The sequence below is a fragment of the Oncorhynchus tshawytscha genome, linkage group LG03, assembly GCF_018296145.1.
Source record: "Oncorhynchus tshawytscha isolate Ot180627B linkage group LG03, Otsh_v2.0, whole genome shotgun sequence".
Taxonomy (NCBI): domain Eukaryota; kingdom Metazoa; phylum Chordata; class Actinopteri; order Salmoniformes; family Salmonidae; genus Oncorhynchus; species Oncorhynchus tshawytscha.
In genome coordinates, this window is record NC_056431.1 from 32,102,865 (window position 1) to 32,121,084 (window position 18,220).

General features: G+C 41.1%; 1 protein-coding gene across 1 annotated transcript in view; it reads right to left on the reverse strand.

Annotated features, from left to right (window-relative positions):
* clybl (citrate lyase beta like) overlaps positions 1 to 18,220 on the reverse strand; it is a 213,777-nt gene that overhangs the window by 31,800 nt on the left and 163,757 nt on the right. The window contains exons 4-6 of the mRNA XM_024402713.2: positions 11,401 to 11,502; positions 9,536 to 9,629; positions 1,217 to 1,384 (exon numbers count right to left, since the gene is read on the reverse strand). Coding sequence (XP_024258481.1) covers positions 1,217 to 1,384; positions 9,536 to 9,629; positions 11,401 to 11,502 — 364 coding nt within the window. The remainder of the gene's footprint in view (positions 1 to 1,216; positions 1,385 to 9,535; positions 9,630 to 11,400; positions 11,503 to 18,220) is intronic.

Consider the following 18,220-nt stretch of genomic DNA (forward strand, 5'->3'; position numbering starts at 1 on the left):
GAAGATAGGCTAATTGACATTATTTGAGTCAATTGGAGGTGTACCTGTGGATGTATTTCAAGGCCTATCAGATGACATAATTTTCTGGAATTTTCCAAGCTGTTTAAAGGCACAGTCAACTTAGTGCATGTCAACTTCTGACCCACTGGAATTGTGATACAGTGAAATAAAAGTTCAATAATCTGTCTGTAAACAACTGTTGGAAAAAAATCCTAACCGACTTGCCAAAACTATAGTTTGTTAACAATATATTTGTGGAGTGGTTGAAAAACAAATTTTAATGACTCTAACCCAAGTGTATGTAAGAACAGAATTAGCGGAGGTCCTTGAAAGCTTTACTGAACAGCACGTGTCTCTTGCGGTGTTCTCAGCCGTGTCAGAGTAACGGTGGCAACCGAGGTCAGGGTAAATCAGCTGGCATGTGGGCCAGAGAGAGAGTCTACACAATGTTAAAACAGCCATCGATAGTATGAATGTGTGTGTATGTGTGTTTTTGAGAAAAGTCATTACAAATCAACCCCACCTGGCACAGAGGCTTTACTGAGCAGCAACATGGGGAGTCTATCCATCTGTCTGTCTGTGTGTGTGTGTGTGTGCACGTGCGCCATACGTGTCCCAGGGCAACATTGGGAGTCCACTCATGGACTACGGACTTAGCGAATTAAGACGAATGCTAGTGTGAAATCATGCTAGTAATTCACTAGAACGGAGTGTTACACGGTTCCATCAATGGTTATTGCTCATAACATAGAACACTCAAATAGACCAGAACAAAAATGCTGAAAAATGACTGTGCAAGATAGTAGTAATAGATCACAATATTGCAACTATATGTAATAAATTATTCTCATTCCTCACAAGATTCTTTCAATAAATAACTTGCAAAAAGTTAATGTTCACATCAAAATAATAAAAAACTAATAAGAGATGGTGGTGGATGATTTAGGATTCCACCATGTCTCACACACTCACTCACAGTTGCCTGGCTAGACACATTGAGCTTCACTATGCTAGGAGCTAACACCCCTACACGAGCACACACACGTTATGTTCTTCTATCCTCGTGTGGATCGAATGTACATCCATTCAAAATTCTATTTTCCCTAACCCTAAACCTTAACATAACCCTAATTGTAAACTTAAATCTAACATCTAAGCTTAAAATAACCTATCCCTTTCTCATTTCACCCTTGCCTGAGAGGGAGGCTCAATTTACCTGTGAAGCCCATGAGAACTCCCTCCCTTGCCTGCTGTTGTAGACCCTCTCCGTCCTTATAGTCTATGTAGACCAAGTCTATGGCTTGTAGACCGAAGGCCTTGGTTGTCACTACAACCTTCTGACGGGCATACAGCAGCTCCCTGGCATCCTTGGTCCGCGTGGCACCTGGACGGAGGGAGACACAGGTAACTATATATAATATATACTATAACGTATGCCATTTAGCAGACAATTTTATCCAAAGTGGCTTACAGGAATATAGACAGGAAAATATACCTGTGAGCAAATAGACACACAGGTTTACCATACAGGAAAACATAATGCTTATATGTGACCCGTTTCAGGAAACTAGGCATATGTTGCAAGTCACAACTTCACAGGAGAACCATTTGAATGTTTAAAAATTTTTTTTAAATCAAAAAGCGTTTTTTGGCAGAAATGCCTTCTGGAACACTTGAACTTTCATGTGCCTTAACTTCTCTAGGGTAGGGGGCAGCATTGGGAATTTTGGATGAAAAGCGTGCCCAAATTAAACTGCTTGCTACTCAGCCATGAAAGCTAGAATATGCATATAGTTAATATATTTGGATAGAAAACACTCTGAAGTTTCCAAAACTGTTTGAATGATGTCTGTGAATATAACAGAACTCATATGGCAGGCAAAAACCTGAGAAAAATTCCAACCAGGAAGTGGGAAATCTGAGGTTTGTAGTTTTTCGACTCTTGCCCTATCGAATACAGTGTCTATGGGGTCATGTTGCACTTCCTAAGGCTTCCACTAGATGTCAACAGTCTTTAGAATATTGTTTGAGGTTTCTACTGTGAAGTGGGGCCCGAATGAGAGGGGATTGAGGTCTGCCAGCAGCCACGAGCTCAGTCTCGCGCGTTCACGTGAGAGCGACCTGCGTTCCATTGCATTTCTGAAGACAAAGGAATTCTCTGGTTGGAACACCATTGAAGATTAATGTTAAAAACATCCTAAAGATTGATTCTATACATCGTTTGACATGTTTCTACGGACTGTAACAGAACTTTTGGACTTTTCGTCTGCTCGTGCGTCATGAAGTTGGATTACTGGGCTGAACGAGCTAAAAACAAGGAGGAATTTGGACATAAATGATGGACATTATCGAACAAAACAAACATTTATTGTGGAACTGGGATTCCTGGGAGTGCATTCTGATGAAGATCATCAAAGTTAAGTGAATATTTATAATGCTATTTCTGACTTCTGTTGACTCCAACATGGCGGATATCAATTTGGCTTGATTTGTCATCTGAGCACCGTACACAGATTATTGCATGGTGTGCTTTTTCCATAAAGTTAAAAAAAAATCTGATACAGCGGTTGCATTAAGGAGAAGTATATCTTTAATTCTGTGAATAACACTTGTATCGTTTATCAATGTTTATTATGATTATTTCTGTAAATTGATGTGGCTCTCTGAAAAATCACTGCATGTTTTGGAACTAGTGAACATAACGCGCCAATGTAAAATTTGATTTTTGGATATAAATATGAACTTTACCGAACAAAACATACATGTATTGTGTAACATGAAGTCCTATGAGTGTCATCTGATGAAGATCATCAAAGGTTAGTGATTCATTTTATCTATATTTCTGCTTTTTGTGACTCCTCTCTTTGGCTGTAAAAATGGCTGTGTTTTTCTCTGACTTGGCTCTGACATAACATAATCGTTTGGTTTGCTTTCGTCGTAAAGCCTTTTTGAAATCGGACACTGTGGCTGGATTTACAACAAGTGTATCTTTAAAATGGTGTAAAATACATGTATGTTTGAGGAATTTTAGTTATGGGATTTCTGTTGTTTTGAATTTTGCTCCCTGCAGTTTCACTGGCTGTTGACAGGTGGGACGCTACCATCCCACGTATCCTAGAGAGGTTAATAACGAACTTGCATGCCATCTGTAAATACGAATAAAGTTGTTAAATTACGAGCCTAGTTGGTTTAGCCCCAGAAAAGGACAGGAACCTTCCCACTAGCCATGATTGGCTGAGCTAATGAGTGGGCTGGACATGCAGAGAGATGAGTTTAAGATTGCGTCTGTGGTGTAGCATCTTGTGTCTATAAAATGAGCTGCTCGTTATGCGTAGATAATCCTTTCTACTGCAGTTTTTTCTAAAGATATAATGTTAGCCATGGAGAACAGCAAATATGTTGCTACTGCTCTCAATAACATTGCTGCCCTGAATTTATCAGGCGCTATCGACAAAGGTCAGTGGGAAAAAGTTGTGATGGACTACTTTCTGGAGGACGATCGTGCCATGCTGACTCTCTCTGACTCTGAAAACGAATCAGACAATGAGGAAATCCCTGATTTAGGTAAAACATTTTCATTGAAGAAGACAATGTGGAGTCTTCTGACGCAGTGATTGGGAAGAAACGACGATCAACAGTGTTGTTGTCATGGAAGAAGTTGACCGAGTTTTGAAATCAGTGGAATGTCTGGTAGAGGCAGAGTATGATAAGGAGATTAATAGAATTCTGGCGTTTGATTGCAAATGCATAGGGAGTCGAAAAGAGAACACAGAAGGCTGTTGTATAAAAAACCTCTCTGGAATACATCTTCAAACTAAGGGCATCCGTGACAGAGAGGGAGAAAGAGAGGGAGAAAGATCTGATGAATCTTATGGCATTGCAAATGGTCAGTGTGAACCAGAGTGACCAAACAAGCTGTATAAACAAAATGGAAACGACACAGGACGTCTTATTTAATGAAAGGGGTTGCAGTCTGCCCTGAAGCTTTCATCCATGTATACGGGTAAGAATCTAGCTACAGTTTCAGATATTATACGTTTCTAATTTTGTCAGAAAGTTGTTTTCATTGCAAGTTAAGGCTTGCTGTTAGCTAGCTAGCTGACATTGGATGGCTTGCTAGCCAACATTACGTGTATGAACTGTGTAGTGATGTTATCTCAGTATGCCATTTTGCATTGCTAGTTATAGGATAATGTTAGCTAGCTAACTAGCTAACATTGAACCTCTTTGGTTTAGCAAGCTATGACAATTGGTTTGTATTGCTAGTAATCTATGGATTGGGATTATGGTTCATTGTTTAGCTAGCTAGCTACATGTCTAAACAAAAGACCCCGAGTTAAAGCTTGCTGTTAGCTAGCTAGCTGACGACCCATCAAGTTAGCCAGGTGTGTCTGACGGTGATTACGACCATCTATTGTATTATAATGCAAAAATATTTGTATCTGGAATTTGTCTTTCAGCATCAGTAGAACACGCCTGATTCTCCTACACCAGTCATACAAGGAGAATGGTCTAATGTCTCCCATCAAAAAGAGAGCTGGCCCAAGCAAACACGTTACACCTGAAGCATGAGGACTTGCAGCGACAATTACGCAGAGGATAATACAATAGTATTACCAGGACGCCACCCAGGACACAAACACTTTGGTGGAAAGCTCCTGCCATCCCATGTGACAAAAGCAGCAGTGTGGCGTCTCTACAAGGAATCAATGACAACACTTGGTATGTAACAACACGTTTTGATTATTTAACATGATTGGCACAACTTTTATTGATTTCACATTATTTCTGTATTTTCCAGAGGTAAGTGCAGTCAGGCTGTCTTCCTTCAGGAATCTGTGGAGATTCCTGAAGCACTAAGCCCAGGACAGACCTGTGTTGCCAATGCCAGAGGAACAACTAAGGTCTTCAGATTTGCAAATCTGTCAGAAGCTGTTAAATCAGCCAAGCTGAAAAAGCACAAGCTCCACTACAGTCTGGACCTTCACTTCCTGATCACAGGCCACACAAAGTTTGCCCCCGACTAGAGATTCGGCCTCATCAAGCAGAGCTTCAGAAAGACCATAGTGAACACTTTGTCTGAGATTGCTGGTGTTGTGAAGGACAGCACTGTGACAGGGCTCAACATCCCACAGCTGGTTGGACTGGAGGATGGTACGGTGCTGGTGGAAAGCTATGGCTGGCAACACCTGACTCCGTACTTCAGGGCACTGCCACAGATCAAGCAGTACCAGCACTTCAGGCGGATAACATTTTCATTGCAATGTATGAGGTTATTCTTCTTATCTAAACTCGGGAGGTGAATTGATGTTATGCAAGGTTGTAATGTAATGTAATGTCTCAATATGTGGCTGGGGTTATAGCATTCCTTTCACATGACCGATCAGTTTAGACAAGTGTGTCTGGGTAAACGTCATCTAATATTGATAAAATATTTTATCTGGACACTTTCTGTTTACCTGGAATTTTTCCTTATTGTAGGCTACCACTTTTAGTCTTCATCCTTACGGCACTACTCATTGTTTAGCACATGACATCACGTGAACCCTTAAAGAGATGGGTGGAGCTGGCTTAAGAGTGTGAGCAATGCTGAATGCGTCTAGACAAAGAAGAGTTCTCCAGTAGTAGTACCAAATCATTCAAAGGCCATTTTCTCAAAATGTAGGTTACAAGTTTATCAACTTTCAAAGCAAAATTACTTTCCCATTGTCTTCAAAAATGCAGTGCATGATATACCATTTTGTAGCTCTGTGTCATCCAATGTAAAAAAAACAATTTCAAATTGTGCTATATAAGACCGAATCAAGTGGTTGGTCACATATGACTGACTATACACTGAGTATACAAAATATTAAGAACACGTGCCCTTTCCATGACATAGACTGACCAGGTAAATAAGTGAATCTGGAGGGGAGGAAACAGGTTAAAGAAGGATTTTCAAGCCTTGAGACAATTGAGATGTGGATTGTATGTGTGCCATTCAGAGGGTGAATGGGCAAGACTAAAAAAGTGCCTTTGAACGGGGTATGGTAGTAGGTGCCAGGAATTACAATTTGGTATGTGCCAAGAACTGAAACACTGCTGTGTTTTTCATGTGTAACAGTTTCCCGTGTGTATCAAGAATGGTCCACCACCCAAAGGACATCCAGCTAACTTTACAACTGTGGGAAGCATTGGAGTCAACATGGACCAGCATCTCTGTGGAATGCTTTGGACATCTGTATTGAGGCCATTCTTAGGGCAAAAGGGGGATGCAACTCAATATTAGGAAATGTTCCTAATGTTTGGTATACTTAGTGTATATGGAAAGAGAAGGATAAGTGAGAAGGAGTGAGAAGAGATGGGTGGGATGAGGAGAAAGAGAATAATATTCCATGGGCCAAGGGGGGCAGCCAGGCTCACTTGGAGTGACGATGTTTCATAGTGATTTTCTTGAAAGTCTATTGGTGCTTTCAAGACAACTGGGAACTCTGGGGGGAAAAAACAAGGTCAAATCATGACATCAGTGAGGAATTAGTCCCTAGAGTTTGAAAATGTGTGTTAACACTGCAGCAATGTCATATTTCTCTGTTATCACTTTTTCTTTCATCCCTCCATCCCATTTATTTTTCCAATAGGGATTTTACACTATGACAAACAATATCAGTATACAACAAGTGCCCTTTTAGTCAGTCAACTTCAGCAAAAGATACTATGGGAAGTCGCACTCTCGTAACTTCGATTGAAGGATCTACCTTTATGCCTGACAAAGCCAATGAAATCCACACCTCGCTGGAAGCCCCGCCTTACACAGTTGATAAGTGTGAGGCTCGAATTCATTACTTCACTTATTTCGCTCTTCACCTCGGTGTGAAGAGGAACGATTCACGCTACAAACAATTGGAACACAAGACTGCCAACTAAACTGTCCCTTAGTGGTAGAGCGTGCCCCAAGGAATTAAAAGATATTCACGTTTGTTGTCTTGTATGTCTCGGTGCATGCTAAGGCTGCCCTCGCTCAAATCAGTTTGTGTGCGAGGGGATGGCTGGCACTGTTCTCCTACTTGTCTGCGGCGCTTATTCTCTTGACAATCATGTAGCGGTTCCGATAGTGACTTCCTCTCCCGGGTGCCTCACATTATATATGTCAATAGCACAATATGGGCTATTTTTAAATAATAGTTGAAGGTGGTGCTTTCAAATTTGGTTACATTTTTCAGCTCCTTCTGAAAGTATTCACAATCCTTGACTTATTCCATTTTTTTGTGTTACAGCCTGGTTTAAAATGGATTAGATTCCTATGTTTTGTCACTGTACTACATATAAAACCCCATAATGTCAAAGTGAAATTATGTTTTTCAATAATTGTATAAATTAATAAAAAATGAAATGCTGAAATTTCTTGAGAAATAAGTATTAAACCCCTTTGTTATGGCAAGCCTAAATAAGGTCAGGAGTAAACATTTGCATAACAAGTCACATAATAAGTTGCATGGACTCACTCTGTTTGCAAGTGTTTAACATGATTTTTAAATTACTACCTTATCTCTGTACCCCACACATACAATAATCTGTAAGGCCTCTCAGTCGAAAAGTGACTTTCAACAACAGATTCAACAACAAACACCAGGGAGGTTTTCCAATGCCTCGCAAAAAATGGTACCTATTGCTAGATGGGTAAAAATGTAAAAAGCAGATATTGAATATCCCTTTGATAAAGTTATTAGTTACACTTTGGATGATGTATTAATACACCCAGTCACTACAAAGACACAGTTGTCCTTTCTAACTCAGTTGCTGGAGAGGATGGAAACCAATCAGGGATTTCACCACGTAGCCATTAGTGACTTTAGAACAGTTACAGAGTTTAATGCCTGTGATAGGAGAAAACAGGATGGATCAACAAAAGTTAGAGATACGCCACAATACTAACCTAAGTGACAGAGTGAAAAGAAGGAAGCCTGTACAGATTAAAAATATTCAAAAATATGCATCGTGTTTACAACAAGGTACTAAAGTAATACTATTAAAAATGTGGCAAAACAATATACTTTTTGTCCTGAATACAGAATGTTACATTTGGGGCAAATCCAATACAACACATTACTGTGTACCACTCTCCATATTTTCACGTACTGCTCTCCATATTTGTAATGGTTAAGGAATGGGGAGATTTTCAGGATAAAAAAATGGAACGGAGCTAAGCACAGGCAAAATCCTAGAGGTTCAGTCTGCTTTACACTAGACACAGAGATGAATTCCCCTTTCAACAGGACAAGACCGTAAAGCAAAATGCCAAATTCACACTGGAGTTGCTTACCAAGAAGACAGTGAATGTTCCTGAGTGTCCGAGTTACACTTTTGACTTAAAAACAACTTGAAAAGCTATGGCAATACCTGAAAACGGTTGTGTAGCTATGACCAACACAGAGCTTGAAGGATTTTTAAAAAGAATAAATGGGCAAATGTTGCACAATCCAGGTGTCGACAGCCCTTAGCTCAGCAGATCCCAAACTAGGGGTCGCCTGATATGAAAATGGGGCCGCGGGAGTATTTCTTGGCAAAGGAGAAATGCTCACTAACAGTGATGTAAAGAACTTTGTGCATAACATTGGAGAGAAATAACCTTTCTGTGTCTATGGAAAATTACCGGGATCTCTTATTTCAGCTCATGAAACCAATACTATACGTTGCGATTATATTTTTGTTCAGTATATATACAGTGCATTCAGCAAGTATTCAGACCCCTTGACTTTTTCCATATTTTGTTACGTTACAGACTTATTCTACAATGGATTAAATCGTTTCCCCCCCTCTTCAATCTACATACAATACCCAATAACAACAAAGCAAAAATAGGATTTTAGAAATGTTTGCAAAGTCATATATATAAAAAAAAACGGAAATATGACATTTGCATAAGTATTCCGACCCTTTACAACAGGTGGACTCCAATCAAGTTGTAGAAACATCTCAAGGATGATCAATTGAAACATCAATTACTGGTACTGCATGTAAAGAAGGTATTTCTGTTTTACAATTAAGGCCTACTCTGGCCAACCCCGAACCTGGACGACGCTGGGCCAATTGTGCACCGCCCTATGGGACTCCCAATCACTTCTGGTAGTGATACAGCCCGGGATCGATCCAGGGTCTGTAGTGACACTTCTAGCACTGAGATGCAGTGCCTTAGACCGCTGCGCCACTCAGGAGCCCCTGGCTCAGTTGACATGCTGGTACTGTAAGTGAAATTGAACAACTGATCGAGCTGTCATGTGAAGAAAATCACTATGAGACATCGTCACCCCAAGTGAGCCCGATGGCCCAAATTCGGGGGTCTGGCCCAAGAACTATAAGACGAGAAATGGACAAGTGAGATAAGACAGAGAAGGGGGTAATAGAAAAGGAGAGAGGTAGAGAGAAGGGGCTGAGGGGACAGAGAAAAGGAGACAGTGAAGGGAGGAGGGGACAGAGAACAGGGCATAGATGAGGAGGAGAGGTGGTTATAAAAGGATTGATTGTAGGTGAGAGGAGAGAGGAAGAGATGATAGAGGACCTATGCTGGCACAGAAGTCATCGGATCCAAACACCACACCGTCATGGTGTAGGCCAACTGCAGGAGCCAGACGACGTACTTCCTCACACACAACCTGGGGGAAGACACAACAAAGACACAGAGATGAGTGTGTTTGTGTGTGTGTTTGTAGCCAAGGAAAGTATGAACCCTGTCAACTCACCCAGTCAAGCAGGTCATATTTCCCATTCAGACCTGCACTTATAGTGTTCACTATCTACTGTAACGCGCACACACGCACATCTTGTCTCTCTGTCTTAGACACTGTCGCCTTCTAAGAAGACTGTGTGAAGCTGGGACTACCACTCGACAAGAGGAGAGAGGGGGAAAAGGCCTAGGAATGTGATCCTCTATTGTGTTAGCCATGGAGAGGTCGGAATGTGTCTGCTGCTTTTGTCGGCGTCCAAATTAATTTCACTTCTCACTGTGACACAGCCATACTTCCCTGTTCCATCCCAGGGAATCAGTCTGGCTAAGGATACAGAATGTTCTCCAGAAAGAAAACACACACACACACACAAAAGAGACATTAAAAGAAAGAGGAAAGCGTGTTACCCCACCAAAATCCCCCAAATCGTGCCCTTTCCCCTCAGCAACGAAGGTCGGCCCAAACTAAAACCAGACCCTCTTTGATGCCTGACAAAACAATCACAATTTAGATAACATTAAAACATGTCAAAGTGAGTGTCTGGATGAGGGGAAAAACTCAGAAGAGACCCAATGCAAATGTAAGCTGCAAGCAACATTGCCGCGGTTTAGCTATGTGCCCACTAGGACACCATCAGGACTAATTGGACACATTGCCCCAGGATGAGCTACTTCTGTACTGTTTACCACGCTTGCCAAATATCAGAGCTCAACACCGAACAAGTCATTATTATGCCTGAGGTATTTTGGACCATTTTCAATAATGTTGACTACTTTAAACATCTTCTTCTCCAGGACCGCTGGACTGATTGGCACCAAATGTATATATATTCTATGTACTCATGACTTTAAATGCAACTTTTTACAGAACTCAAGCTCAAAAAATATGGCCGCTATGAGACAATGAGCTTGCTTTGAATGCTTTGTCAAGTATAACAGTGCCAGCATTCAGCAAAACTGAACCATATTTTACAGGTTAGCTAGACTCATCCCTGAGCATGTGTGCCAAATTTCATCAATCGGAGTCCAACAGATTAAGATATATAAACATGTGCCTGTTATAGCACCACTGTAGTCAATTTGAATATGCTTGAATATGTTGAGTCTTCACAGTATTTGGAACATGTGTACTGTTTTGTTACAATACAAATATCCGTGATTTATTTATATGCATTTATCGGTCATTTTAGGAACTTTGTCCTTAGATGTCATATATTACGTTTTGTATAGTTCGGTCATTCGGTGCCAGGGGAGTAGCGTTTTAAGTGTTTTTCACAAAATTCTAAATGGCGGAAAATCCATCATGGTGGACCTCATGGATCCTTGAGGCAAATTTGTTTGCTGTGAGAAGGTCCTATGTACTGAATTTCATGACTTTAGGTCAAACAGGGTGAGGGGCGTGACCTTTAAAATTTTACGTGTTAAATCGATTGTTATCTCATGCAATGCCAGGCCTATTGGCATGGCATTGCATGAGAGGGTGTGGCCCTTTACCATCATGCCTGAACCAGAATAAACACAAAAGAGTTGAACCCTTGAGAGAGAGATGTAGAGAGACTGTCCGGACGCTTTGAGTCTCTCGTATTTGGACGGTGACACTTGGAGAGTTGCGTTGTCTGATGCCAGCTTTAATAAAAAGTGAATGAGGTAGTAAAACGTCTGACACAGGCATTTTCCTGGTGGTTTTGTTTGTAATTTACCTTAAAATTGAGCAGGCCCACAGCGGTTTCCACAAAGGTGACCAGGCGAATGGGCTCCGTCAGCGCTCGTCCATTCAAGTGGTGCTGAAACCTGTCAACAAACTGTCACACACACACAAAAGCCACACACACACAACCACACACACAAATTACGACTATTGCGTATCTGAATACAGAAGCACATATGAAATCACAATGCTTCATTTTCTAGTGATGCCATTACTCTCAAGAAGAGAGACAGCCACAGCATACACAAACAGCACAGTCGCAATACATGGTCAAACATTACATGAGGGTAAGCTGGAGGTATCATAATTTTGTTCATGTATACATTAAGTAAAATGTACATGTAAACCATTAACTAAGATCTCAAATCAAAACTAGCTTTATATGTGTATTTATCAAATCTTATGGTGGAAAAGTTCATATCACCATGCCTATAATCCATTTATAAGCACACATTGAAATACATCGTAACCCAAACTGTTCAACAGCATTAGCATTTTACTCAGGGACAGACACTCAGGGAGTGTAGCCATTAACACAAACCCAGTTATGGAGAGAAACATGGGGGGGAAACAGAGATATCAAACTGTTTATGTCAGAGGGAATTGCAACCATGAAAAATATTCAGGATTAAGGCTTTAAATAATAGGTTTTGCTACAAGTAGGAGCAATTGTGGGGAGAGAGAGTTGCAAAACAACTGTCAATACCTATTCCCTGCATCGTTTTAATTTCTGTACAAAAAATACATCAAGTGATCTTTTGTGGAGAGAGAGAGAGCGAGCGAGAGAGTGACCAGGCAGCGCAAACGAGAGGAAGAGAGGCAGTGCAGAGAGGAGCGTCAAGCTGAAGGAAATTTTATTTTACATTATCACCAGGGTTCCCCTTCTTCTGAAGCATTCTGGACTCTCTCTCCCATTTAACTACATGGTCCATATACACAACACACACCAAAAAAAAAAAGAAGACAAAACAAAATGTGGTGCCGTCTTTAAGTGTGTTTAATTTCAACATTATGTCAATTTTGTGTGCCCCCTCGGTGGAAGAGAATAGTGAGATTGGTGCAACAATCATTGTGATATGACACTTTGCAGGGGCCCTTTATTCTGCATGGTTCCCACTAATAAGTACGCTCAACTAAGATTCTTTATTTTCAACAGACGAGTTCACAGCGAGCTATGGACTGCCAGTGGGGTAGCCCAAATTCCTAAATCTATCATCTGGAAACACAGAAAAACTCTCTCCGTCAGATATTCACGTCCAAGGCCTGTTAAAAAAGAGAGAGGGAGAGAGATGGAAAAGGGGAGAAAAGCCCAATAGAAATCTGTAACGCCATGTCCCCCTCCTCTCTCTCCCCCTCCCTCCCACCGTCTATTCCTCCCTCTGGGAGAGGAGAGCTGATATAAATAAGCCCTGATAAAGTGGTGCTATTTTCCTAAATAAAAGACACAAATATCACACATGCACGCACACATACAACACATTCTTAAAAAAACAAAGAGTAACGGCTCCATTGAAAGATTTCTCAAATAGGGGCAATTTTAATCATCTCCCCATTCAATCTCAGTTGGTTAAATCATATCGGGGAGATTTACATAAATACAAACCATCAAAGACTTCTCATCTTCAAAGGGGTTTTCGAAGCCCAATAGGCTTTGTACTGTAATCATCTGAGGTCACAACCTCACAAGAGACACGTTGCTACAGCAACATAAAAAGTAACGCTGGCTGGCTGGGGGCTTAGCACAATATTACCCAATTCCCCTTTCCCCCAAATACACACACAGATACACACACAGACATGCACACACTTAAAGGTATTTATTTTCATATTTACAGGGTGGACCTTTTCTGGCCTGTAGACAGACATAGTGCATAGTGAGTACCCCCCACTAGATAACACACATAGATTACCCCCACCTACACCACACAATACAAATTCTCACTGGACTGGGAAAATGTGTTGGAGTGGTAACAAATAACAAGTAACAAATGACAGGTATATTCCCACTGGCTGTAGTGAAGATGGTCAACCCCTCTCTGATTACATCTGAGAACATGTTTATGTGCTTTTATTTGTGTGGAGAGTATCCAGTCGAGCCAGGATACACACTGGTAGAGGTTATCGTGAGTGGGTATTAAAATGTAAAATGTAATAGAAACAATCTAGGATATGTCCTGCTACTCAATGGTAATTTCAATGGTCTCTCAATGATATATACAGTATATACCCATTGAATGCGGAAGAATTTTACCGATAAATACCTTACAATTTGATCAAAAACCATATCGTAAATCCAAAAAAGGTTGTATTACTCATTCTTCGTGTTGTCATTTGAGTCTGTAAACAAACCATGTACAATACAGAAGCAAAACTATTATGTCAATCTCATGGACTGTCAGTCCTTGCATCAATAGCACCATTTAATAATTTGAGAGTGGTTGCTTTTTTCAGCCCCATCCTTCTTTAAAGTTTTACAGCAAACTAAGTTGCGGGGCTGCCCTCGTGGTGGAAAGACAAACTCCATATTGTGGCTTTAGGCACTTGGGAAAGAAAGACCATAGAAATCCACTCAATTATCACCATGGCTCTTTTCATGGAGAGTTACTTGTGCCTGTCTATTGTTCCTCTATGGCAGAGAGACTTCTATCAGTTAATAGCACTCAATCCGAGTACCCTTCCAGATGTTATTCACTATTGACCAAAAACACCTCTTCAAGCCACACTTCACAACCATTTCCACCCATAGGGTGAGGAAGAAGAAGAAGGTGGCGGTGAGTGGGACAAGTTTCAATTCATCCTCTTCAAAAGGGACCCAGATTAAATGTTTCCGGCCAGCTGAAGTGTTCATTTCACAGAGGGGAAGCCGAGAAATGAATGAGAGGTGGGAACAAAAAAGAGGTGTCGGCGGTAAAGGACAAAAAGTAGACAGAGGAGGAGAAGAGAGGCCCATCTCCCTCTCTCTCTTTCTCCTTTCAATCCCCAGTGCACACCCAATAGCGTGGCAGCGACGAATACACCACAGCCCCGAATTGTGTGAGAATTGTCAAAAGACAAAAGAGTTCCGCCTATTATCCTCCGATAAGCCTTGTCCATCACAGAAGGAGAAAAGGCCGGCTAAAGGTTTCCACACAATGGGGAACAAAGTAAGTCCATCTTTTAGGGGCAAATCAGTGCTGGAGGATCTTGGGCCTGTATCAATAGTAAGAAGCAAGAGAGGAAGGTACATAAGACAAGGATTTACAGCTTTACTGACATTGGGCATTGGGGATAACACCACAGACATGCTTATGCAGGGACACATGGACACGAATGCAGGTCGGCAAACAGACACACACCGGAAGACAGACAGAGAGTGACAGATGAATGCAGACAGACGCGCACATCATGAGATTGGCTCCCACACCCATTGTGTGTGTTTATGTTTGTGCACGTGTTTGTGTGTGTGTGTCTGAGTGTATTGTGGATATGTTGAGGAGCAACAATGCAAAATAAAGTGCTTTAGGCAAGACTACTGCTGTGTTCTATAAATTCCTCTAATTAAAATAAATAAAAAATAAGTTAGTGTACCATCCTTTTGTTAGTTTGCATCCCTGGCCTACATCATCAACTGGGACATTATTTTAATACTTTTTTTTTTATCACGAGTCTCCTAGAATGTATTATTATTATTATTATTATTTTTTATGTGAAGAAAAGTAGGGAATAAGGGGAGAAACGGCTGACTGGGGGAAGAGAAAGAGGGGAACACCTGTCTCCAATTAACCAGTGTAAGAAAGAGAGAGAAAGGGGGAGAGAGAGAGAGGGCAGGCAGCAGGAAAGAAACGTGTTCTAATTAAAAACACTAGTTAAAAACGTCCTGCTTCTGGCCCAGAGACCAGAAGTGTCTGTCTGTGTGAGAACAGACCCCATTCCACCTTTCCCTCTCACTTTCAATTACATAGCCACTCTCCCTCTCTCCTTCCTTCCATTCCCTCTCTCTCCCGTTTCAATCCTCCCTCCATCTCACCTTCTGTTATTATTTCCCCACCCTCTTTCCTTTCTTTTCCTCCTTCTCTTCAAAGCTCCCTTCACCTAGTTAAGACATTGCAAATAATTGCAGGTCTATTCAAAAGTCATGCAGTGCTGCTGAATGGTCAACTATTTCTGCTCAACAGTGTGTGTGCACCCTGTGTCTGTCCAAACCTCTGTCAGCCATAGGCCTTGTCCCTGCGGCTCTCTACACTGAGTGTACAAAACATTAAGAACATCTGCTCTTTCCATGACACAGACTGACCAGGTGAATTGTGAAAGCGATGACCCCTTATTGATGACACTTGTTAAATCCACTTCAAATCAGTGAAGATGAAGGGGAGTAGAGAGGTCAACAGCTTTTATGTTATCCTTGAGACAATTGAGACATGTATTGTGTATGTGTGCCATTCAGAGGATGAATGGGCAAGACAAAAGACTTAAGTGTCTGAATGGGGTATGGTAGTAGGTGCCAGAAGCACCGGTTTGTGTCTAGAACAGCAGCGCTGCTGGGTTTTTCACGCTCAACAGCTTCCCATGTGTATCAAGAATGGTGCACCACCCAAAGCATATCTAGCCAACTAGACACAACTATTGGAAACATTGGAGTCAACATGGGCCAGCATCCCTGTGGAGCATTTTAGACACCTTGCGGATTCCATGCCCAGACAAATTGAGGCTGTCCTGAGGGTAAAGGGGGGAGGGGGGGTCAACTCAATATTAGGTGTTTTATATAAGGTGTTTTTAATGTTTTGTATGTGCGTGTATGCACTGTTTACAGTCCACAAGATTGATGTGAAGTCTGTATGTTGGTGTGTGTGTGTGGGAGAGTGACAGACAGCTCTAGGCCCCTCCAGTTGCCTCCCATATGGTGGCCCTTAGGAAACGGCGACTGCTTTAATGATGACACTGTCTCCTGACCCACCCCAACTGACATCCGCACTGCACCCCTTTATAGATAGACACACACACACCCACCCACCCACTCACACACACACCTTTTATAAAGAGCCACATGGGATATAAGCCTACAGAGGTCCAGAGAGAACAGAGTATATACACACACACACACGCACAAAGACAGACACACCACACTTTTACAGAGAGCCACATGGATGAGGCCCATGGTTGACGTAGGTCTGGACACACACACAAACTTTTATGGAGCCACTTTCAAGGGGAGACCTACAGCTGACTGGACAGACTAAGGTATCCGGTCAGTGGGGCTAAAGAAAGGGAAGGTGTACACGCAGCAATGTCATGTGCACATACACTTCAATGACTAACACCATTCTCATTGAACAAAAAGGAAAATTGTAAAATTGGGAACTCTAATTCAAAATTCAGTATGTTCCGTTCAAAGACTATAATGGACTTGATGTTATGTTTTTATTAATAACAGTCTTCCAAATGGATTTATACCATTTTACAGTATATTATAATATAGTATGACATACAGTGCCGTGAAAAAGTATTTGCACCCTTTCTGATTTTCTCTATTTTGGAATATCAGAACTTCAACCAAAACCTAATATAAGATAAAGGGAACCTGAATTTACAAATAACAAAAAAGTATACTTATTTCATTTAATGAACAAAGTTATGCAACACCCAATGCCCCTGTGTGAAAAAGTAATAGATAGTAATAGTTATGCAACACCCAATGCCCCCTTACACTAAATAACTGGTTGCACCACCTTTAGCTGCAATGACTGCAACCAAAAGCTTCCTGTAGTTGACCAGTCTCTCACATCACTGTGGAGGAATTTTGGCCCACTCTTGCATGCAGAACTGCTTTAACTCAGTGACATTTGTGATTTTTCAAGCATGAACATGCAGACTTGATTGTGTGTTTTGGATCATTGTCTTGCTGCGTCACCTAGCTGCGCTTCAGTTTCAGCTCACAGACGGATGGCCTGACATGCTCCTGTAGAATTCTCTTATATAGAACATAATTAATTGGTCCTTCTATTAAGACAAGTTGTCCAGGTCCTGAGGCAGCAAAGCATCCCCAAACCATCACACTGCCACCACCAAGGTCCTTACTGTGGAATGGAGTGTTTGGTTTTCGCCAGATATAAATGGAACTCAACTCATCCAAAAAGTTTACTCAAGTTTGCCAAAAAGCACCTGGAAGCACCAGGATGATCATCAAGACTCTTGGAAGAATGTTCTATGGACAGATGAGTCAAAACTTTTTGGACAACAATTTCCCAGAGCTCCCTCTTTTTTCAGACAAATGTTTTATTTAGCTTTGTATCATCCCTTACAAAAGATCATCCCTTACAAAAATGTGTTTGTGGCAAATGTGCTGCAAACTAAATAGTCTGCCACAAAATATTACCAGAAACTTCTGGTAATACGTTTTTTTTTAAATGTTTTTTTTTGCAAACGTTAGCCACTAGTGGTGAATCTGTGGCAAGCTGTTTCTGGTGAACACAGGAGTTCCAAGACCAGTAACTGTTGATGACCAATGAAGGGGATAAGAAACATCTAATGGAAACCAAGCTATCGAGCTAGCTACAGTATCTACCAATATTGTACGGTAAATGTCTAACTTATTAAACAAATTCTATTAGCTAAATGATGCCTAGTTAGCAATGTCATGTTTTATGGGATAGATTGAAACACATTTGGTTGATATCTGTTTCAATCTGTCAGCGCCACTGACTGACTGGCTAGCACTTAGCTAGCTAATGTTAGCCATCATATTTTTGCACAATTCATGTGATAGCTAGCTAAGCTAACTAACTTGCCTAAACACATTTTTAGGTGAATATGTAGCTGTCTTTTAATACCAATAT